The sequence below is a fragment of the Ursus maritimus genome, unplaced genomic scaffold, assembly GCF_017311325.1.
Source record: "Ursus maritimus isolate PB19 unplaced genomic scaffold, ASM1731132v1 scaffold_22, whole genome shotgun sequence".
Taxonomy (NCBI): domain Eukaryota; kingdom Metazoa; phylum Chordata; class Mammalia; order Carnivora; family Ursidae; genus Ursus; species Ursus maritimus.
In genome coordinates, this window is record NW_024424675.1 from 24,344,925 (window position 1) to 24,370,077 (window position 25,153).

The following is a 25,153-nucleotide window of genomic DNA, read 5'->3' on the forward strand; positions in this document are numbered from 1 at the left end:
TTTGTGTGTTTGGGGGGGGAGAGAGTTGTGGGGGAGAGGGGCAGAGAGAGAGGGAGAGAGAGAATCTTAAGCAGGCTCCACGCTGAGCGTAGTAGAGCCGGATGCAGAGCTCAATCTCATGACCCTGATCATGACCTGAGCTGATGAATTTAAGAGTCAAACACTTAAAGGACTTAGCCACCCAGGTACCCCAGATAGTATTCTTTATTGGCATTTGACAAGGTGTGAGTGAGTCTATATTTGACAGTTATCATGGACACTTTCTTTCTAGCAGTGTGAAACTTGGGGTATCTAATACAATCCTCAAATCATGTAGCTGACTGAAGAACTTTTTTGTTTCTTCTTTTTCCCAAGACTGAGGAACTTTTCAATACAAATTTTAATGTCAGAACTTTGTTCCTATTACAGCCTGCCACTGACTAGCTAGCTGTGCGATTGCTTAACTTCTCTGAATAGCAGTTTCTGTATCTGAAGATGGGGGTGGTAATTCCCATTTCTTAGGGTTGCTGTGAAGATTAAATGATATAACCTCAGGCTTACCATACTACCTGACCTAAAATAAGGATTTAATTTACAAATTAACTTTTTTATACTACTAAAGTAAAATTAGATTTTTAACAGTTTCTAGCATGATAAGCAGTTTTACTTTTATTGATGATACATGCATGATGTTGCCCCTCTAGTTCAACTACAAATGAAAATGATGAGGTGAACATGTAGCATTCAGATGTTTTCCATAAGTTATAGAAAATGGGCAATATTGGTTGTAGAGTAAGCTGTAAGGTCTACAGTTAAAAGATTTCAGACATTAAAATTTAATTGTAATTTATTTAGGATCTCATTGTGATATTTCTAATGAAAATAATACATATTTTTTACCTTTCTTTACTTCTAGTATCGTCACCCCTGTGAGTAAATTACATTTTCGTGTGTGGAGTCACCAGACACTGAAATCTGATGTTTTGTTGGGAACTGCTGCATTAGATATCTTTGAAACCTTAAAGTCAAACAACATGAAACGTATGTATGTAAAAGTAACAGAAATTGTGAGGCTATTTGTTTTTCTATATGAAATTCATGTGTAAAAGATACAGAATGACTATGTTCACTGTTCTTAAGTTTACTTGGTTATAATTTTAATAAGGGGAAGAATCTTGAACTATTTATTTAAAGCAATCTGAGTGGGGCGCCTGGGTGGCACAGCGGTTAAGCAGTTGCCTTCGGCTCAGGGCGTGATCCCGGCGTTATGGGATCGAGTCCCACATCAGGCTCCTCCGCTATGAGCCTGCTTCTTCCTCTCCCACCCCCCCTGCTTGTGTTCCCTCTCTCGCTGGCTGTCTCTATCTCTGTCGAATAAATAAATAAAAAATCTTATAAAAAAAAAAATAAAGCAATCTGAGTAAGCTTGGTTTAGCCATTCATTTTTGACCCAATATTTTAATAAATTTGATAAATAAGCACTTATTAAAATACTACATACTCAATTATGGAAAACTAAAAGAGAGTAGAGGTGAAGGAAAAATGTAATCCCATTTCAGAGACAAATATGGTTAATATTGATTTTCTTTTCAAATACTTATTTTTAAAATTTCCTAATTTTATTTTTTTTTAATTTTAATTTTTATTTTTTTTAAAGATTTTATTTATTTATTCGACAGAGATAGAGACAGCCAGCGAGAGAGGGAACACAAGCAGGGGGAGTGGGAGAGGAAAAAGCAGGCTCACAGTGGAGGAGCCTGATGTGGGGCTCGATCCCATAACACCGGGATCACGCCCTGAGCCGAAGGCAGACACTTAACCGCTGTGCCACCCAGGCGCCCCATAATTTCCTAATTTTAGATGGCTGTGGTTTTGTGTGTGTATATATAAAATACAGATATATATTAACTTGAAACATGTTTGTTTTGATTAATATCATGATTTTGAAACATAAATATTTTTCTACCCCGTGACTATCTAAAACATACTTCCTAAATCTCCTTTGAGATTTAAGAGATATAATCCATTCTTTTCTTTAAAGTAGGTTCCACGCCCTGCATGGAGTCCATCACAGGGCTTGAACTCAGGACCGTATACTTAAGACCTTAGCTGAGATAAAGAGTTGAAAGCTTGACTGACCGAGCAACTCAGGCACTCTGAGATATAATCCATTCTTAAGTTACATGTTTTCACTCAATAAAATTCAGGCATATGTTGCTGAATAATACTACTGGTTTATTTTATGCATGAATATAACAAATGAGATGATTGAGCTAGTTAGTATTTTACATTATGGATATTAAGCATTAGCAAATTTTGTTCTATTTTTTAAATGTTTTGTGTCAAAAGGCCTGCACCTCAGTGAAGTATACTGAAAACAATTTATGAACACATAAATACTAAGTTTTTCTGACATTGTTTTTAACAGTTAAGATGACTTAAAGAAAAAAAAGTGACCATTTTGTTCTGTAATTATATTCTTTTACAGTTGAGGAAGTAGTTGTGACTTTACAGCTTGTAGGTGACAAAGAGCCAACAGAGACAATAGGAGACTTGTCAGTTTGTCTTGATGGGCTGCAGTTAGAGTCTGAAGTTGTTACCAATGGTGAAACTACATGTTCAGAAAGTAAGTAATCACTTTTTGTATAGGCTCTTTAATGATTCTTTTTATAGTAGCTGCCAGAGAATGCTGATGTAATTATTGCTATTCTTTTTCGCCTTAAAGAAATTATTTCTTTTTTAAAAAAAAGAGACATTGATTATTTTAAACATTTTCCTTTTAGTGCATTGTTTCTGTGAATAAAACGTTTTTCTGTAATTTGAAAAGCTGCCACATAAAAGTTGAATCACAGTTGATTGTGTAATGAATTGATTTACAAAGTATTTATTTTGTAGACCAATGATGACAGTTATTATGGCTTATGATGCCTCATCCCCTCCAGTGCCAATGGCAGACATAGTTTGCCTGTAGCAGTATCTGGTTGAGTTGAAATTTAACTCAAAATCCTGCTTAGTACTTAGTAATCCTGCTTATTACTGCACCAGACTGCCAGTACAAGCTGAAGTCCATTTGCCATTCCTTTGCCATTTCTGTAGGCTACATTTATAAAAGTGTCTTTGTGTTTACAGTAATGACAAAATCAATTCATTATATGTATGCCAATATATCTTAGTTTATGATTTACTAGTTTTTGTTAAAGGGAATAATAAGCGTGAAACATGAACTGTAATTGAAAGAAGTTTGGCACCTGAATTAGTGCCTGTATAGCTAGTGTGCTTAATAAAACTACTTAGTGGATTCCTTTTAGATACTTCCATCACTTACTAATGTACTAAGTGTATTTTCACTTGAAATGTAGATTTCAAGTGAAACTTACAGGCCCCAAGACAAAGAGCATATTAATGGTTTCCTTGATTAGTCTGACAAAGTATTTGTTATTTAGAAACTGCTTTATGAAACATTTTGCAGTTGTCAGGTTTGGAAGACTTCCTACTTCTTTAACTTACGACATTTTTTTTTTTTTTTTAAGATTTTGTTTATTCATTTGAGACAGAGAGATAGAGAGAGAGAGAACATGGGCAGAGGGAGAGGGAGAAGCAGACTCCCCGCCAAGCGGGAAGCCCAACGTGGGGCTCGATCCCAGGACCCCAGGACCATGACCCAAGCCGAAGGCAGATGGTTAACCATCTGAGCTACCCAAGCACCCCAACTTATGACCTTTTTTAATAGCAGGACCTTCAAGATAGTCCCAGTGTATCTTCCAGATTCATTTTTTGAGTTTAATGAGGGTGGAGAGAAATTTCTGAAATGGTCATACTGTACTGTTTCAGAGTTGACAAGTTCATTTTAATTGACTGCCATTCACAGGAACTCTGACTAGTCGAATTTTTCTATAAATTAGAATTCTGGAAGATAACATACAAGTTAAATTTCATTGTTAAATTGCTCTAAACTTGGTGTTTATAGCTTCCTAAGTTTTTTACCCCATACAAGTTGAAACGATTACTAATGCAAAATATTTTATAATTAACAAAGCATATTAGTCTTCATATTTCAGAGTAGAATCTAAACTGCATATTTATACTATGACTTTACTGTTTATTGCCCACAGAAGTGAACATTTTTTTGTCACCAGTTTTCCACTCAGGTAGGAAAATAATTGGTAGAATTTAACCTGGTACTTTGAAGTAGAGAGAGGTTTTTAACTGGAAATTCACAGGGGTTGCCAGATAACTGCCATTTTTTGAATGCTTGCCGTGTGCCAACCACTATGTTGGTGTGTTTACATATATACTCATGTAACCATCATAGCTTTGTAAGGCATAACCTGTATTTTGCATATAAGGAGAGTGAGGTTCTGATAATTTAAATAGTAAGTCCAATATCATACCAACTAGTATGATGCAGAGTTAAGACACACAAATATTTATTGATGTTTCCTCTTCTTCCTATATATTACTGGTTTCACACTTAAAAATCTGGAAACTTTGAATCAAGTCATGAGTTGTAAGCAAACAAAATGTAGTTCAGTTCACAAGCATGTGTGGTGGGAACTACACTTGTATTGTTCTTTGGTTCCATTTCTGTAACTTTAACTATAAGCTAGAAATGGAAATTAGAGTTTAGTACTAAAATTGAATTTCTAGCATCTGCAATTGTTTGGTTGGATAAGAACTGCGGGGATGAGGGAGATTGCTTTTGTATTCTAATAATTTTCTACTGTTAAAAGATATTTAGATATTTTCCCTGAGAAGGTTAGTCGGAGGTTTTTTCGTTTGTTTGTTTTTTTAGAAAGATTTTATTTTTAAGTAATGTCTGCACCCAACATGGCACTTGAACTTAAAACCCTGAGTTACATGCCCTACTGCCTGAGCCATGAGCCTCAGTTAGAAGTTTTATTGTGGAAGAACACAGAATGGTTCCTAGAGGGAATTTGTTCTTGTAGATATAAATATTTTTGGTTAAGTTTTAAATAATATTTATGAAAGGAAATCACTGTCTGAATTTTAGTATTTAAAGTCACCAGATAATAGCTTGCTGTATATTTAAATATACTGTGAAGGCTGATTTTCCTGATGGGACAGTATTATCTCTTTGGGTACTTAGAAATTTTTGGTTCATTCTCTTTGGTGGATAAATTTTCTTTCTTTTCTTTCTTTCTTTTTTTTTTTTTTTTAGTTTTTAAGATCTTTTTAAAGATTTACTTTTTATTTGGCAGGGGGAGGGGCAGAGGGAGAGAATCTCAAGCAGCCGCTGCACTGACCCTAGATCTAGCCCCGTCTCTTGACCCTGAGATCACAACCTAAGCAAAACCAAGAGTCAGATGCTTAACCAACTGTGCCACCCAGGCACCCCTGGTGGATAAATTTTCTAAAGAAGGCAGTTACATAAGTAAACCTTTTTCAAGCGAAACAAAATTTACTCAGCATGTTTGTTTTTTCTTCCCACTTATCTTCAAGCTGTATTTGAAAACTAGAGAGCTTTCTATCCCCACTCCATCTTCCCATCCCCTGCCCTGGCTCAGAGAACAAGTTTAATATGCAAATGACTATTGTAGTTATCGCATTTTCTTTGATATTCTTTCTTATTTCTCTGATTTAGAAAATAACTTCATAATTTGCTCTGGTGTTTTCCTCTACTTAAGTACAGAGTTAATAGGCTTTTATGAATCTCTGGGAAGAATCCTTTATTTAGTTAGATAGACTTACTGTTTTAGCACTCAGATCTGAATTAACTCAACAAATTGAGTGTGGGTGGTTGTTCATATCTGCAAGTACTTCCCATTCATCTATTTTTACTTCTTGGGCTACTGGTAGTGGTAGATTATTAATTTAACACCTGTCTTCCCAAATATATCACTGAAAAGTATTACTGTCAAAAACATTTTTCCTAAAGACAAAAATCTCATGATTATAAAATAGGAGCATACTTTATAAAGATCTTTATTTACCATGTATACTCTTGATGTATTTAAAATTATTTTAGGGATAGGTTTTTCAGCACATGTGACCTTTGGTTCTTAGACTGTGTGTATTCCATTCCATTTTGACTATCTTACTTTCTTGTGTTAGACTCTAGTTTTTGTGGTTCCTTTAAATTTTAATGTAAATAGCCATTTTTATATGAATATATCTATAATGTTTTCTTAACAATATAAGAAATTCTAAGAAACTGGCTTAAATTTTTTGCTTGACCAAATATTATTTGAAATTACTAGATCTCAGTTGGGGTCTGGGCACCAACTAATTATTTTATGGAGGGAAACTTATTTGACATACCTTTGACTGTTTATCTATGTTTGCTAAGAATATTAATGAGTTTGGCCTCCTCAAGAAGCCAAGAAAACTTTCCACTTTAAAATCCAAGTATTGAAACAGCAGAAGAGGGTAATAAAGAGATAAGTCTTAGTCTCTTCCCAGTCTCCCCTGTGTCTCATAGTTGAACCCAATGCAAGCCAGAGCCAAAGAAGCCAGTAATGGTTAATATATGTCCTACAGTTTACCCCTGTGGGGTACAGAGCAGGAAAAGAAGGCTGGAGAGTGATGACCACCCCTGTTCTCCCTTGCTCTTTTTTTTTTTTTTTTTTAAGTGCACAGCCAAAGTAGTTTTGTGAAAACATAAGACAGACCTTGTCAGATGCCTGCCCCAAGCTCCCAGTGATTTTCTGTAGCGTCTTAAAAGTCTGTAAGGCCTCTGTGGCCCCACATCCAAAGCTCTTCTACTTTGATGGCTTCATCTCTTACTCTTTTATGCAGTTTTCTTGAGTGACACCACTCTCCTTGTGTTTTCTTGAACACTCCTGCTTTAGGGCCACTACAGTTTCCTTCTGTTGGCTTGAGCTCTCTTCCTTCAGATTCCATGTGATTCACTTCAGGATTTTCTTGGACATCACCCTCTCTGCAAGGTCTTTCCCGGCCATCTGTCTAATGTTTCGACAGCCCTTTCATCAAGTCCTGACTCACTTTTCTCCATAGAAAAATTCTATTTTCTATCCTATTTCTGCCTTCTGTTATGTTTTGCATTATATGTAACTTTAATGTATTTAGTTTAACGTGAGCTCCATGAGGATAGGGTTTGTTTTTCTCTCTTTCCCTGNNGTTTTCCCGGTGTCTAGATTAGGGCTGACACAAGTAGATGCTTAGTAAATACTTCTTTATCAAATGAATAAAACCAACAACTAAGTTTTTTCCTATAATAGAATATTTGAAATCCTGAAAAACAAAACAAACAAAAAATCCAAGTTTTTTTTTTTTTTTAAGATTTTATTTATTTATTTGGCAGAGAGAGCCAGAGAGCACAAGCAGGGGGAGCAGTAGAAGGAGAGGGAGACGCAGGCTCCCCACTGAGCAGGGAGCCCCATGCGAGGCTTGATCCCAGGACCCTGGGATCATGACCTGAGCCAAAGGCAGATGCTTAACCATCTGCTCCACTCACGCGCCCTCAAAAAATCCAAGTATTAAGGCTATAATATGATCATTGTTGGTTTAGAGTAATATTTTGCTGTATCTTTCACCCATTTTTATAATTTACAAAGCACTTTGACTTACATTCTCGTATATAGCATATATATAAAATATATATCTCATATATAACATATTCTTATATTTATTATGTGTAATATATAAACCAGCATAATAGAATTGGCACACATGAACTACCCTACCACCCAGCTTAGAAATTAGAACATTAACAACATTGCATCCACCTGTATTTTCCTCCCTGTAGCATTCCTTATCTTTCGCCTACAGATAATCACTACTCTGAATTTTGAATTTATCACTTCCTTACTTAAAAATTTTTTTAAGATTTTTTTATTATTTTTAAGTAATCCGAGTGAGCCAGCCAGATGTCCCTGAAAAAAAAATTTTTAATACATACGCATGTCCCTAAACAGTACATTACTTGCCCATTTTCTTAAGCTCTATGAAAATAGATTTTACCTTTTAAGATTTATCCATATTACTGTATCTGTAACTTATTTTCATTGCTGTATGATAATCTGTTAGGTGAATATACCACAGTTTATCCATTTTTTATGTCAGAAGACATTTGGTTTCTTTACAGTTTTTTGTCATTATGGACAGTCATAGATTGAATATGTCTGCATTTATAGATTTATATGTCTCCTGGTACACAGGCTGAAGAGTCTATGTAGGATATATACTTGGGAATGGAATTGTTGGTACATATTGATATGTGCATTTTCAGCTTTACAGCATTTATTGTTTTTTCAAATATGACACTTTTTTGTTGTGATTCATTTAATTGAGGTGAAATTTACACAACATACAATTAACCTTATAAAGTATACAATTTAGTATATTCATAATGATAGTGTCTCCCACCTCTAATTTCAAAACTTTTTCATCACCCCAGAAAAAAAAACCATTGTCCATTTTATAATCACTCCCCATCTCTTCCCCTGCCCCCAGTCACCTGGTAAACACTAGTCTGCTTTCTGTCTCTGGGTTTGCCTATCCTGGGTATATTATAAAGAAGGAATCATATAGTACGCGACCTTTTGTGCCTGGATTCTTAGCCTATTGTTTTCAAGGTTTATCCAGGTTGAAGCATATATCAGTACTTTTTTGTGGCTGAATAATACTCCATTGCATGTATATGCCACAGTTTGTTTATCCTTTCTTCCACTGGTGTACATGTGACTTATTTTTCCACCTTTTGCCTATTAATGAGTCATAAATAATGATGCTGTAAACATTTGTGTGCAAGTTACTTTGTGCACATGTTTTCATTTCTCTTGGGTATATTCCTAGGAATGGAATTGCTGGTGCTTGTCTTGTTTTTTGCTTGTTAATTTTCTTTTGATACAGGGTTTTTTTTTTTTTTTTACATTCTCCATTTGAAACTTCCAGTATATATATAAAAAAAGAAAATTCCAATATCAGAAATCTTTGGGGATATGTTTTTATGTCTCTCCTTCATTGATCCATGTTTTCTTACGTGTTTGCTACTCTTTGATTGCCAGTTTTTTTTTTTTTTTTATTGTAGTCTTTGGGAATCTTAGGGACCTAAATTGGGGATTAATTACCCCAGAGAAAGTTTCTTTTGCTTCTGCTAGTGACAGGGTGTGCTATGTACCTGGGAACACTTCAGCTCCTTTACAGTATCCCAAGCCTTTGTTTCTGATCCGTCTCAGAGCTGGTGATAGCCATCAGGATGACCCTTTTAAAAAAATTTTTTTTTCATATCTGCTTACTGCATCCTGTTCCTGCTCTGGTATCAGTTCACTTGTTTATTTGTTTTGCTTTAAAGATTGCTAGGCACCCAGGAAATGGAACAGTGTGTTAAATTGCTTCATCTACCAGCTAGTTATTTTGTGGCAGGAAAGCCCTTTTGAGTAGCTCACTGAATAGAAGAGATCTTTGTAGATCTTCTTCCAAAGTGTCCTGTGGGTAAAATGTGTGTATTTAGAAATATCATTTTTGAGGAAATTTGAAGTGGGAATACTTTAAAAGAACAATACATTTGTAAAATGCAAACTTTAAGTATGGTCATTGTTTCCTTCTTGGACATTCATTGTATAAGTGTCAGATATTTTGTGTCTTTTAAAAAAAAACTATTCTCTGGAAATACAGGATTAGGTCTATTTAATTTATGCCATGCATTTTCATAGTTACGGCTTCACTTCTGTATTGAGGTGAAATAAAAGCTTGAACAAAAATGGCCCTTGTCTGTACTTACTGATGAAATGTAAATTTTGAGAAACAGTAATAGCTGATATTTATGGAGTGCTTATTGCTGGGCACTGTTCTAAATATTTATGCTTAATCCTCACAACTGTTCTATGAAGTAGATGTCCTTATTGTCCCCATTTTATATGTGAGGTAAAAGGCACAGGATAATCAAGTGTACTTTTCGAAGGTCATGAAGTTAGTACATGATGAAGCTATGATACGCCTCAGAGTCCATGTGGTTAAATATTAACTATGCTTCTGTGTAATAAATGGAGAAGTTTAGAAGTGGCACTTATTGGTAGATTCGAATATTCCAAATGATTTTCTTAATTTTTGAGACAAGTGCGATACTAATTGACTGATTTTAGTAACTAATGCTGTATATTTTTATTTCTTTTTCTGATTTCATTTGTCTCATCAGCTGTTTTAGGTGGATAATATTCTGTATAAAAATAATTCTTGTGAAACTTGTAAAATTCTTATTTAAAAAAAATGTGCCCTTTTCAGCCTGAAGTGCATTTCATTGTACCATGTTTTCAAAACCATATTTAATAGCTTTATTGAGGAGTATTTTATATTTCATAAGATGCACTCATTGCAAGTCTACAATTTAATGATTTTTAGTAATTTGAGTGATCCAGCCATTACTGTAAATCAGGATTAGAACATTTTCATTCCCCTAGTAAGATCCCTCTTAACTTATTTACACAAAATTCTGTTCTCACCTCTAACCCCAGGCAACCACTAATCTATTTTGTCTTCAAAAATTTGTCTTTTCTGGATATTTCATTACCATACAACATTAGTAAAATACTGTTGACTGTATTTCCTTATGCTGTACCTTTTATGTCCCCACTTTTTTAAATGTAATATTTCTAGGCAAGATGATATACCTGCCAGCCTTGCTGAGGTGATATAGTGTAGCAGTGATTCAGCATTTCTTAAATGAATTAATCCATTAATTATGCTTTGGAGCAATAATAGTGATGATTTTACTGTTTAAAACTATGACTGTATTTAGGGACTATTGTTCTTTAACTACATTGATTGATGTAGACTGTAAAACTTGAATTCTTGTTTCTGCATTTTATAGTTTTTCCTTCTCTGCCTACTATTTTTGCTGCAATCACTGTGCCTAGTCTTTAATACTTATAGTGCACAGGCCCTTACCGAATCCTCAGAATATTTCCCATGAATAAAATTTGAAGAAAGTGTGAAATTAATTGGCCACTGAGATTATTTGGTGCCTTTCCTATTCTTTTTTTTTTTTTTTTTTTTTTTAAGATTTTATTTATTTGACAGAGAGAGACAGCAAGAGAGGGAACACAAGCAAGGGGAATGTGAGAGGGAGAAGCAGCCTTCCTGCTGAGCAGGGAGCCGGATGCTGGGCTTGATCCCAGAACCCTGGGATCATGACCTGAGCCGAAGGCAGACACTTAACGGCTGAGCCACCCAGGCACCCCTACCTTTCCTATTCTTGAAGTTGTTTGCCAGGCCCTTGCATAAGAGAGATGTTACTAGTTTTTTTATTTTTAGAATCTGTTTTATCCATCATCCTGATGGTGATCAGAATTTTTTGTGAGGTATTTTTAGTATAAAAGATGGCTGAAGTATTAGATTTGAATTAGAATCAAGCAAACATATATTTCAAAAGGCAGAAGTAGGACATGAGTAATATCTTGACTAGGGGGCGCCTGGGTGGCGCAGTCGTTAAGCGTCTGCCTTCAGCTCAGGGCGTGATCCCAGTGTTCTGGGTTCGAGCCCCACATCAGGCTTCTCTGCTGGGAGCCTGCTTCTTCCTCTCCCACTCCCCCTGCTTGTGTTCCCTCTCTCGCTGGCTGTCTTTCTCTGTCAAATAAATAAATAAAATCTTAAAAAAAAATAATATCTTGACTAATATCTCTTACACATAATAAGCATTGGCACAGCATTTTGGTAAAGCTTTTCTGATTTCAATCATGTGAACATTTATCACATTTTCCTTCTAAATATGTTGACATAAGTTATAGTATGTTCTACAGGATTTAATAAAAGGCTTTGCATGTTTAGGAAGAAGGTGAAAACCACTTTTTGAATCTCATTTTCTGTGTAAATTTTATTGATGTTAAAGGTGCTTCACAGAATGATGATGGCTCCAGACCCAAGGATGAAACAAGGTAAGAGTTCACTTGTTGCTTTACCACAGAATATAAGAAGAGACAAGGAAGAATGAATATTAATTGTAGTCAGAATTTTAGTTTGACTAAAACAAAAGTTCAGACTGCTGAAGGGATAAATGAGGGTCAGAAAACTCAGGGCTCAGGGGCCCCTGGCTGGCTCAGTGGCTGGAGTATGCAGCTCTTGATCTCAGGGTTGTGAGTTTGAGCCCCATGTTGGGTGTAGAGATTTGCTTAAAAAATACTAATAATAAAATCTTTTTAAAAAAATTCAGGACTCAGGGTAAGAAAGGAAATACTTATGAATGTTTCAGTGTTCCTAGCTCATCTGACTGCAGTTTTCCAGAGTAGGCCAGGGATACCTGAATTGCTAGTACTTCCTTCAGCTTGTAGAAAGTGAATATATTGGTACTTTTAACAATAGCAGGGAGTTCAGAATCCTAGGGCCATCACTGGACTGTTACTTTTTTTTTCTAGGAAAGCTGGGATATAGGCTTTTAGTATATGAGAAGGTCATCATGATCTATGGTATCTTTTGGGCCTTTGATAGAGGGAGCAGAGATTTGTACCAGCTGTTCACTATTACCCTAGATTCAGGATTTTTTTTTTTTTTTAAGATTTTATTTATTTGAGAGAGAGGGCTAGCATGAGCCAGCTGGGTTGGGTGGGTGGGAGGCGGGAAGAGGGGCACAGGAAGAGGGACAAGCAGATGCCCTGCTGATTATGGAGCCTGATGATATGGGGCTTGATCCCAGAACCACAAGATCATGACCTGAGCCCAAGGCAGACACTTAACCGACTGAGCCACCTAGGTGCCCCAGCCCTTTTTTTTTTAAAGTTTATTATTTATTTTTTTTAGTAATCTCTATACCCAACATGGGGCTCAAACTCATGATCAAGAGTCAAATGCTTTTCTGACTGAGCCAGCCAGGTGCCAATAGATTCAGCACTTTCATGTGCCTTTCTGCCTTGAGGTCTACGGTCTGAAAAATGTTGAATGTCTTGGGTTGTGTTAACTGACTTAAACTTTCATTTTAAAATATTTTTCAAAGACTTTTTTTATTTGAGAGAGAGAGAAAATCTTAAGCAGACTCCTCACTGAGCACAGAGCCTGACGCAGGGCTCCATCCTAGGACCCTGAGGTTCTGACTGAGCCAAAATTGAGTCGGCCTGGCCACTTAACAGACTGAGCCACCCATGTGCCCCCGACTTAAACTTTTAAGTGTTTGGTGATTATCCTAGAAGCTGATAATGGGAGATAGACTTAGAAAAGGAAATGCTCCTAGTCTTAAAGCAGTAAGTAATGTATCTTAAAGAGTTACAAAATCCCATTGGATTCTTTGTTTTTCCTGAACTGCGTAAGCAGTGGGTAGGAAGATGATGAACCACAGAAGTTGTGGTCAGAGGAGAGTAGAAAAGCAGTATCACAGAACATAAGGGAAAATATCCTGAGAGAGGGTATTACAGTACCAAGTGCTGCAGGAGAGGAGAGGTGGAGCAAGTAGAACAAAGTGTTGATGGTTGTTGAAGCTGAGTTGATAGGGAGTTTGTTATACTAGTCTGTCTACTTTTGTGATGTATGGAAAATTTCAAAACAAAAGTTAAAAAAGACAACTCAGGTCTTTGGGGAAATTAAAGTGTATGAAACTATTGTCTTTTTTCTAATAGAGATCTATCTTCAGAGTCACTCCTGTGACAAAGACTCATTTCTTATACTAATCTCAAAAGAGGTGAAATATTAAGGACTAGTAACATCTTGTTCAGGGATTAATAACTGCTTTTTTTTTTTTAAAGAGAGAAAAAGTGGGGAGGAGCTGAGGGAGAGAGAAAATTTTAATCAGGCACCATGCCCAGTGTGGAGCCCAACTATGCAGGGCTCGATCTCATAACCCTGAGATCATGACGTGAGCTGAAATCAAGAGTTGGACACTTAACCAACTCAGCCACACAGGCACCCTGAATAATAACTACTTTTATTGCTCAGTGTGATTAAAAAGCAATAGAAAAGGTTTTAAAATTACATGGAAAAATTATATGGAAGACAACATAAGCCTTTTGTGTCCTTTTAGTTATATGTTTAATAGAAGTTCGTTGAATTCCTGAAAATTTCTACATAATAAGTAATGTGTTAATATTTCAGTTTGCATTCATGAGTTGAGAACTCTTTTGCATAATAAATCCATATTTTTCCATTAGTGAGAATGTGATAGAATTTTGTATGCTCCTTGAAAGGTTAAGTCATTTTGTTTATATTTTTGCAAATGTCATTTTTTTTCTTTAAATTTTTAAGTAATCTCTGCACCCGGTGTGGGGTTCAAATTTACAACCCTGAGATCAAGTCGCGTACTCTACTAACTGAGCCAGCCAGGCGCTCCTACAAATCTCATTCTTAAAATACTTTATGAAACTACTCTAGGCAACTATAAATTTCTTGCAAAGGCATTCCTAGAGTCCTAGCTTCATGCCATTTATTTAATCAACACTTTACATCTTCCCAAGTGAATCATTGTCATAAATAATCTGAGGAATAGTGTCTTCTAGGTTTCTGAGATTGCCAGTCTAATCTTTGAGCCTGTCATTTGTGTTAAGCATGAATTCTTTTGCGTTAGCTTTTATTCCAGAGAGCATACTTCTGAGATCGTGGGTTTGAAAAGCATTTTTTAAACTGTCAAATGTTTTTAAATGTTACTCCACAATAATCATGGCCATGACTCGCTTTTCCCCTTTGCTTTTATTTAGGGACTTCCTAACTGTAAGACTAAAAAGCAGGGCAATATATGTATCCAGTGGACAAGGGCTTTGTGCCCCTCCCCTCCAATCTGTTGCCCCAGTTATCATTTAGGAAAATGACTAAACAACTTGAGGTTATTTTACTTTTTTGTCCTAATACAGGCACTGTGTATACTGTGACTATAGTCTTGTTAGTTTGCTTTTCTCTGTAACATGTCTGGATGTTTTATGTTTCTTACTGTTGTCTTCTGTCATTTTTATGAAGTTCAAGATGATTGGTGCCTAGTATTCAAGATTTTGTTATTAGAAGTACCTTCCTGACTGTTACGACCTTATTGTATTAGCATCTTCTTTCTCCAGGGTTCTTTATCCTGTCCATAAACATCCCAGCTTATGTGTAAGTTAGATATATATGTATGAAGAGGTAAGGAGAGGTTTGTAAAATTGTGGAGCAGAGGAACAAAGCCATAGTAAAGCACATACTTTGTAGCTAATTCCTTTTAAAGGATAGTTGGTGGCTGTAAGTTCACACTGACAATTCTGTATAGCGTATAGGTTTCCATGTTGGTTTTCAAAATCCATTCCAGGTTTTAGTTCATATCCACTTATTAAAGGAACTGAAATAAACCACCAGTGCTATTTTAGTGTGACCGTGTTTCTCAAACTTTAGAGTGCATCAGAATCACTTGGGAGACTTGTTCAGCCACAGATTGTGTCTTATCTCCAGTACCCAATTTGCTATATCTAGGTTTGGGCTCAAGATTTATGCTTCTCACGTTTCCAGGTGATGCTGATGTCAGACCAGGCCATATACTTTGAGAATTACTGTGGTTAGACATATAGCTATTTCTTAGATTACAACAAACTATTATGGGAAATTTTTTCAGTTATGTAATGAAGTCTGTTTCTTAAAAATCCTGCCTTGTAGAACTGTCTCTCTACCTTAATCTCATACTCTTTTACTTCAGAACTAGTTTGAATCTTATTTTTTTTGTTGAACTTTAAAAATTTTTGTTTGAAAATAATGCATGATGGTCTAAAAAAATGTTTATCAGTATATAAAATGTTTAAAACTTCATGGAAGAAATGGCATTTGGCCTAAGACAAAGCATAATTATAATTTGGCTTTGCATGCTTTGGGGAATTGGAGAGGGGAAGGAGTTCTAGGTGAAAGGAAGAAAAACAGTTATGGAGATGGGGAACAACACAGGGTGTTTTGTTGGAAATCTTCAGTCGCAGCATAAATAGCTAAAAATAGAGTAATTGAAAGGGGAAAATGGCAGGTGGTGAATTTGAGGGTAGAATCAACCAGTTAATATTTATTGCCTCTTATATGTCAGGCAGTATGTTGAGCATGTTTCCTGTCATTTCAGTGAATCTTGAACATTTTTATGAAGTTGGTAAGTATCATTTTTATGCGTGATGAGAAAACTGAGGCTCAGAAAGGGAAAGGAACTTGCCTGAGTTAATGTTGTGGTAGCACAGTTGAACCTGGGATTGCCTGACCTTCAGAGCCTGACTCATGATTGTCATGCTTTACTACAACCGGGACTTTTTGTTTTTTTTTAATCACATAAATAATTAGCCATCAATAAATGTTAGTTATTTTTAATGTTACATAGGTTGGGGCCAGATGGAGATTTTGGTTTGTAAATACAGACATACTTCATTTTATTGTGCTTTCCAAATATTTTGTTTTTCACAAATTGAAGGTTTGTGGCAACCCTGCATCAAACAAATCTGTCAGCACCATTATTTTTAACAGTATTCACTCACTTGTGTCTCTGTCACATTTTGGTAATTCTTGCATTATTTCATACTTTTTCATTATTTGTAGTGGTGATATGTGATTAGTGATTTTTGATCTTAGTATTGTAATTGTTTTGGGGTATGACAAACTGTGCCCATATAAGATGGTGAACTTAACTGATAAATGTTGTGTGTGTTTTGACTGCTCAACCGATAGGCTTTTCCCTGTCTCTCTCCCTCTCCTTGGGCCTCCTTATTCCCTGAGTTATGACAGTTAGGCCAATTAATGACCCTACAGTGGCCTCTAAGTACTCAGGTGAAAGGAAGAACTGCATGTCTCTCACTTTAAATCAAAAACTAGAAATGATTAAGCTTAGTGAGGAAGGCATTTTGAAAGCCAAGATAGGCCAAAAGCTAGGCCTCTCGTGCCAAATAGTTAGCCAAGTTGTGAGTGCAAAGGAAAAGTTCTTGAAGGAAATTAAAAGTGCTATTTCAGTGAACACACAAATAATAAGAAAGCAAAACGGCCTTTTTGTTGATATGGAGACCGTTTTAGTAGTCTGGATAGCAGATCACACCAGCTGCAACATTCCCTTAAGCCAAAACTTAATCCAGGTCAAGGCCCTAATTCTCTTCAATTTCTATGAAGGCTGAGAGAGTTGAGGAAGCTGCAGAAGAAAAGTTGGAAGTGAGTAGTGGTTGGTTCATGAGGTTTAAGGAAAGGAGCCATATCCATTATCATAAAAGTACAAGGTGAAACAGGAAGTTATCCAGAAAATCTGGCTAATTCTTGAAGGTGGCTACACTAAACAACAGATTTTCAACATAGATGAAACAGCCTTGTATTGGAAGAAGATGCCATCTAAGGCTTTCATAGCTGGAGAGAAGTTAGGGCCTGGCTTCAGAGCTTCAAAGGGCAGGCTGACTCTCTTGCTAGGGGTTAATGTAGCTGGTGACTTTAAGTTGAAGCCAGTGCTCATTGGCCATTCCAAAAATCCTAGGGCCCTTAAGAATTATGCTCAATTTACTTTGCCTGTGCTCTATAAACAGAACAACAGAACCTGGATGATAGCACATCTATTTACAAGGTTTATTGACTATTTAAAGCCCACTGTTGAGATCTGCTCAGAAAAAAGATTCCTTGTAAATGTTATTGCTCATTGGCAATGCACCTGGTCACCCAAGAGCTCTAATGGAGATATACAAGAGTAATGTTTTCATGCCTGCTAACAATAGCATCCATTCTGCAGCCCATGGATCTAGGAGTAATTTTGACTTCTTAGGTTTTATTATTTAGGAAATATCTTTCTTTCTTTCTTTCTTTCTTTCTTTCTTTCTTTCTTTCTTTCTCTCTCTCTCTCTCTCTCTCTCTCTTTCTCTCTTTCTTTTTTAAAGATCGGTTTTTTCAGAGGGAGAGAGAGTTGCGTGTGTATGAGCGGGAGGGGCAAAGAGAGAGGGGGAGAGAATTTCGAGCATGGAGCCCAGTGGGGGCTCTATCCCACAAACATGAGATCACAACCTGAGCCGAAACCAAGAGTCGGATGCTTAACCTACTCTGCAACCCAGGCACCCCAAGAAATATATTTTTTCATGAATTTCTTAATGACTGCTATAGATAGTGATTTCTCTGATGGATCTGGGCAACATAAATTGATAACCTCCTGGAAAGGATTAAACATGCAAATGCCATTAAGAACATCTGACAAGATTAATGGGAGGTCACAATATCAACATTAACAGGAGTTTGAAAAAAATTTATTCCAGTCTTCATGGATGCATTGAAGGGTTTGAGACTTCAATGGAGGAAGTAATTGCAAATGTGGTAGAAATAGCAAGAGAGCTAGAATTAGAATGGGAGCCTGAAGATGTGACTGAATTGCTGCAATCTCATGATAAAGCTTAAATGGACGAGGAGTTTTTCGTATGGATGAGTAAAGAAAGGGGGTTTTTTGAGATCAAATCTACTCCTGGTAAAGATTTACTCCTGCACTCCTGTGCAGGTTGTTGAAATGACAACAAAGGATGTAGAGTATTACATAAATTTAGTTGATAAAACAGCGGCATAGTTTTAGAGGACTGATTCCAATTTTGAAAGAAGTTCTACTTTGGTAAAATGGTATCAAACAGCCTTGGTCCAGAGAAATCTTTTGTGAAAGGAAGAGTCAGTTGTTTTAGCAAACTTAATTGTTGTCTTAAGAAATTGCCACAGCCACCCCAACCTTCAGCAACCACCACCCTGATCTGTAAGCAGCTATCAGCATCAAGTCAAGACCCTCCACCAGCAGAAAGATTAAGACTTGAATCACTTTCAGGGTGGATGATGGTTAGCATTTTTAGCAACAAAGTATTTTTATATTTAAGGTAAGTACATTGTTTTTTTAGATATAATACTATTGCGCACCTAATAGACTGTAGTATAGTATAAACATATATGCACCGAGAAACAAAAAATTTGACTTCAATGCTTGCTTTATTGTAGTGGTCTGGAACCAGTATGTTGAGGTATGCCTATATAGGCTCATGGAATCCTTCTGTGGAGAGGAAAGTCTCTAAAAATCTTTAAATGTGGGGCATTGGGGGCGCCTGGGTGGCACAGCGGTTGGGCGTCTGCCTTCGGCTCGGGGCGTGATCCTGGCGTTATGGGATTGAGCCCCACATCAGGCTCCTCCGCTATGAGCCTGCTTCTTCCTCTCCCACTTCCCCTGCTTGTGTTCCCTCTCTCGCTGGCTGTCTCTATCTCTGTCGAATAAATAAATAAAATCTTTAAAAAAAAAAAATGGGGCATTGGTGTGATCAGAACTCCATTGGAAAAATTATTTTATTTGGTAATTATATAGAGTTTGGATTATGTGGTGAGAGTGGGAAGACCTAAACAGGAAGTTGTTACAGTAATCCAGTAAGAGAAAAGGAGGGTTAGAACTGGGAGCACTGGTGGTGGAAGAGTAGAGAGAATGTGGAAGTGAGACTTTACTGAGTGTCAAGAGGCACAGGAGAGAGGAAAAGTTGTTTCCCAGGAAGATAGTAGTACCCCCTTGTAGAACCAGAACATGGGAGGAATAGTAGCCTTAGAATTGGAGAGTTATTCTGGATCTCCTGCATTCAGTTGATAATTTGGTACAAGAGGATGAGAATGAGACAAAGATGAGCGATTCTGATTTGGGAATCATTTCAGAGATGATCTTTGAAATCATGGAATTTGAGACTCTAGGGGAAAATTAATGGAAAAGGAAAGGAAGACAAGAACAGAACCATAGGAACCTGTATTTAGTGAATGGGAAGAAGAATACAAACTGAAGAAGAGATGGTTAGAAGTGGGAGTAAAAGATTAGAAGAGCACTGTCACAGAAGTTAAGAGAAATGTTCTTATTTTTATTTTTTTAAAACATTTTATTTGAGAAGCAGAGCACAAGAGAGCACAAGCAGGGGAAGCGGCAGGCAGAGGGAGGAGCAGACTCCTCACTGAGCAGGAGGCCTGACCCGGGGCTCAATCCCAGGATTATGACCCGAGCTGAAGGCAGACGCTTAACTGAGTGAGCCATCTAGGCACCCCAAGAGAAACGTTTTTAAAAGATGGGGTATTTAATGCTGTCAGATACTGTAGAAGAGAATGAGGTCCTAGACTAACTAATTAAGCCAAGGAAGACTGGCTGTGTGGAAAAAGAAAAGTCAGGTTAGAGCTTCAGCTTGTTCCAAGAGCAGAGTAGATTCCAGGTTGACTTATTTAAAATTGATTTCAAAAAAATGAATCTATGAAACCTTTAGAAGAAAATGTGAATAGTGAACTTATTTCTGAATAAATTTAATTATATAGAAATCTAAAACTTTTCTGTATATTTTGAAATATAAAATTAAAGGCAAATGACAGATATTTAACAGTATGAAAAGTGATAAATTAGGGGTGCCTGAGTGGCTCAGTTGGTTAAGTGTCTGCCTTTAGCTCAGGTCATGATCTCAGGGTCCTGGGGTCGAGCCCCACATCGGGCTCCCTGCTCAGTGGAGAGTCTGCTTCTCCCTCTCCCTCTGTCCCTCACCCCTGCTTGTGCTCTCTCTCTCTCGCTCTTCTCTCTCAAATAAATAAATGAAATCTTAAAAAAAAAGATAAATTGGTATCCTCAGATTGTAAAAAGATCTTACAAATAATAAGGAAAATTATTCTCTTATAACAAAAATTTACGGAAGATGTATACAGTTCATGGAAGAAGAAACTCAAATGGCTTGTTAATGAAATATTGCTGAACATTAACATTTTTATTTACCAAATTAGCAAAGACTTAAAAATATTTATATACTTGATGGTGAAGTGGGCATTTTTATAACTGACTGATAGGAAAATTACCTTTGAAAATATTTTTTAAAAAATTTAGCAGTCAGTATTTCAGTCTTCAAAATACTTGCACACGTTAACCCAGGTATTCTATTCTGGCAGTCTATCTGTAGGAAATAGAACCGACTCCCTCCACTGCCATCACTAAAAGAAAAGAAAAAATGTTTGATGACATGTCTATACATTAGAGCATTCTGTAGTCATTAGATACTATAAATGTTTTTGAATAATTTGGGGGAAGTGCTCAGTGTATAATGAATAACAGAAGTTTGCTGAAGATATGAAACATTTAATGATCACATACACAGCCAATGAAATAGGACTGGCAAGAAATGGGGGTCCATGTCTTAGTGGTAATAATGATCTCCAGAATGTAGGATGGAAGGTGATTTTTATGATTAGAAGTTATTTTTCACTTTGAAAGAGTGAAAGTCTTTGGAAAATTAAAATTACTAAATACATTAATTACATAAATACAAAAAATTGTAATGAAGGAAAAGAGAATGAAAGAACAAACAGCTTTGGGGTGGCACCTGGTTGGTAGAGCATGTGACTCTTGATCTCAAGGTCATGAGTTCCGAGCCCACATTGGGTGTAGAGATTAAATAAAATTTTTAAAAAATCTTAAAAAAAAAAAAAACAGCTTTGAAGAGCAGTTAGGATTGAGGTAGTGTTTTAGGTTGAGGAGTTTGATTTTATTTGTGAAGTGAGAGGAAGGATCTGGAAGAAGGAAGATATAAGAAGAGTGTTAAATGATAGTGGAAAGTCCTAGAGGATATAGGCAGAAATCAAGGACACACAGACAAATTAACTTTGAAGAAGTGAAGAGATTTCTTTTCCCCCCAAAAAGGGAAAAAAAGAAATGAAGATGATTAGTGGCACAGAGAATTTTTTTTACTATTGATTTATTATTTTTTTTAACAAGTTTATTCTTAAATGTACAGCAGGATCTAAGACAACGCTTATTCTAGCTATAGTAGACAACAGATGCTACAACAGACAGGGAATCCAGATCTTTAAACAGAAATAGAATTAAGGAACACCATTGTCTCAGGCACAAGAAACAGCTTACTTTTTGCCAGATTTCTTAATTCCACCTGTGGCCAGGGGGCCCTTCCATGTAGCCTTTACTTTTAGCTCCTTGAGTTTTTTCTGCCCCTCATATGTTTCTGCTTGAGTGCTTTATCTTCCTTGTCCATCTCCTTGCCCTGCTTCTTGGGCTGCTTCAGGGGCTTCTGCCATCTTTGTTGCTGGACATGTCACCTGCTGCCCCTTCAGAACAGAGAAGTTTTAAGGTAGATGAGATAGTTGAAGGATAGTGGATGATCACCATGTTAGGGAAGAGGCAACATCAGGGTCATCCGCAGATTGGGAAAGTGGTCAGGAGTAGATTAGATATGAAGAAAATGATTGATTTCCAAGCAGTATGGGTAGTCCACTTGAAGTCATATTTAAGTAAGGTCAGCTATAGCTCTTGTTTCCTCGGTCTCTGAAATGAGCAAGCTTTAGGAAACTGATATCTGCCAGGATAAGAAGATGGAGATTCAAGAAACACAATTTTAATTTCTTTTTGTCTTTTGAGTAGGTCTGTTTAATTGTACAGCACCTAGTAAAAGTCCTTTGCCCTACCAGATTACTATTCATTTTTTATTACTGTTAATTTTAACATCAGTACACCAATCCCAATGAATCCGTGGTGTTACGTTGTCATAGTCCTCTGTTATTTCTAATTGATTAGCTCCCATGAGATTTGAGCTGTGATTTCTTTTTAACAGGAAAAAAAAAAAAGTGCTCACTTTGGCAGCACGTACATTACCGGGGGGAAGAAAAGACTTTATCTTGTTAGACATTGGAAATGAAAACCTCCGGACTTTTCCTTACTGGGCACAGTGGAAAATTTATAAGGACCTTTTATAGAACAGACTGCCCCTCTAATTTGGTACTTTTTTTTTTTTACTAGTTTATTTTATTTACTCTGCTAAATAACACCTGATTTTGCCACTGGAACATTATCTATCATTACTTGTTGGCCCCAGAGAATAGTAGTAGAAGTAAATGAAGGATTAATTGTAGTGGAAAGATTGCTTGGGGCTGGGGAATGTAGGGCAATAGTAAAGGAATTAAAGGCACTAGGGGAAGTAGTAGCTTATGGTGCAGCCCAGGTGGGACTTGAAGGGAGCTGATGGACTATGAAGATAGAGGGGGTCATGATGAGAGCGAATCAAAGATGAAGTAGGAGGCAGGTAGGAGGAGTAGAAGGCTGTATGTAAGTAGAGAGATTTGAAAATTTAAAGACCTAGGAAGCAGGAGCAATTCTAAGCATCAAGGAAATTTAAGGAGTCATCATCATATTATCCAGGTTGTCAGATAACTATGTTGAGAAACTGAGGCCAAGTTGGGGGATTTTACTTTGTTCAGAACTATTCTGAAGGTCCAGTAGAGTGAATGAATACTGCGTAGTGGTTTGCTGCTTACCGGTAGTAGATAGCGGAGTGTTAGCTGAGGCATCTTCAGACTGGCTACACTCCCTCTTTGCTTTCTAATTCATGACAAGAATTCCCCCCTGGGAAAAGGAATCAACTATGTGTAGCTGACCATAGTAATGACTCTCAATCTGATGTTTCCTGTTATTGTTTTCCCCTTTTCTTTTCTTTCCCTCAATTAATGTCATTGCTTTGAAGAAATGACACTTCCTTTTTAAAAAAAGGTCTGTGGGCACCTCTGCTCTAGATCACTAATTTTCAGCATTTTGTATACCATTTGCTGGGATGGAGAGAAAGCATTTTGTCTCTGGGATATTCTTTCTTCTGCCATAGAACAGTCAGCCCTATCCCAAAATTGAATAATATTAAGAGCCAATGGAAACCAAGAAAATGATGGTGATGTTATCTGTGCTCATAATAAAATATGCCCTTTCTAAAGGTGTTGGGATTTTGAGAAATTGACTCTGTTCCTGCTTATACAGTGCCTCCAAAGACATACTTGAAATCTGAATCACCATACCTAATAATTTTGAAGGATAGAAAGTGTTTCTCTGCCCTTGGGTAACCCCTCACTCTATATTTGGGTGGGCTCAGAGTGTTGTATATAAGACTCTACCCAAGGGTTATTTATGTATTTGATAAGGCTGGCCAGAAATTTTAAGTTTTGGTCTTGTTTTTGTTAAATTCAAAGAGCATTCCTTTTCCCTTCCCTTTCGCCCTTTCTTACTCAGAACAAACACAAATGGATCAGATGAGCCTGAAGATGCAGGAGCTGGTGAAAATAGGAAGGTCAATGGGAATAATTCTCCATCACTCTCAAATGGTGGTTTTAAACCTTCTAGGCCTCCAAGACCTTCACGACCACCTCCACCTACCCCACGTAGACCAGGTGTGTATTCCAGCCATACACTAGGGATATAGCTGTCAGTACTGTGATTGTAAATAATGTTCTGTTTGGAAATTGATCCTCAGGTAACTGTCGAGAGACCTCTCTCTTTTAGGTCCATTTTCTAGCTGTATTTTTACATTTAAGTTTTGGCCAAGAATGATCTTTCTATAGGTAGACTAATGTGTGCCTTTTCCCTAAGTTTTTCCTCCAGCGTGAAGTTATTGAGGTAAGTGCTTTTTTGAGAATGAGGGAAAAAAAAATTGAGTACCATATGTGCATTATAAAAGTATAGGCAGTTTAGATAAGATTGCAACTTTTCGGCAGGGTTTGTAATAGTGTGGACATAAGCATTTCATATTGTCAAGGATCTGCTTGCTTATTCTTGTTATATCCTTTAAAAGACAATTAGAAATGGCAAGTAACCCAACAATGCTAAATGATATTCACATTTTGAAGCAAAAATTATACAACAAATGAACATATTTCATGTAGTAAAAATGTAAACATCTATAGATAGAATATCCATTTTTCCTGATTACCCAGAATAGAATCTTTAATCTTTTATTATTTCCCTCTGTATGTAGACAGGCAATATAAAATAATTAAACCAAATGTTATTGGAAAAGTAAATTAGTTGTCTACAAATCACTTTGGTAAATAACTTTGTTTTTAATTACACATCTTTCCCCTTTTTTGGCAGAAAATGTGTTAATACATTTTTAGCCTTTAAGATCATATACTACTTTGTCAAAATATTGGTGACTTCCCTGAGGAATTGTTTTGTCAAGTCTTTCTTGAAGATGTAATATGTACTTTATAGCTATTTGTAAGAATGCGATTACTTAACAGTCAGATCTTCTTCTGTGTTTTGACTAACATCAAAAATTGGTCTTTGATCTGCAGGGTTTCATAGAAAAGACAATTTTAAGGCTTTGGAAGATTATAAAATGAACTTATAATACCAAAGGATACCAGTGCTTTCCTTTTTATTTTTTAAATAGTTTTTATTTCTTGTGGTATCAGGAAATCAGAATTAGTATGTTCATAATTAATAAAGAGACATGGCATAGATGGAACCTAAAAAGTTATTTTAAAAGTTTCTTTAAGTAATTTTCACCTGCATGTCCATATCTTAAATTTTCTATTT

General features: G+C 36.5%; 2 protein-coding genes across 2 annotated transcripts in view; one reads left to right on the plus strand and one right to left on the minus strand.

Moving 5' to 3' along the window:
- The window catches only part of ITCH (itchy E3 ubiquitin protein ligase), a 127,324-nt gene that overhangs the window by 53,808 nt on the left and 48,363 nt on the right, over positions 1 to 25,153 (plus strand). The window contains exons 5-8 of the mRNA XM_040638196.1: positions 896 to 1,020; positions 2,468 to 2,605; positions 11,786 to 11,831; positions 23,849 to 24,006. Coding sequence (XP_040494130.1) covers positions 896 to 1,020; positions 2,468 to 2,605; positions 11,786 to 11,831; positions 23,849 to 24,006 — 467 coding nt within the window. The remainder of the gene's footprint in view (positions 1 to 895; positions 1,021 to 2,467; positions 2,606 to 11,785; positions 11,832 to 23,848; positions 24,007 to 25,153) is intronic.
- On the minus strand, positions 21,204 to 23,142 carry LOC121104642 (translation machinery-associated protein 7-like). The gene is given in 3 exon segments (XM_040638649.1): positions 21,204 to 21,797; positions 21,800 to 21,884; positions 23,110 to 23,142. Coding segments are annotated over 3 exon segments (213 nt in total). The 3' UTR covers positions 21,204 to 21,702.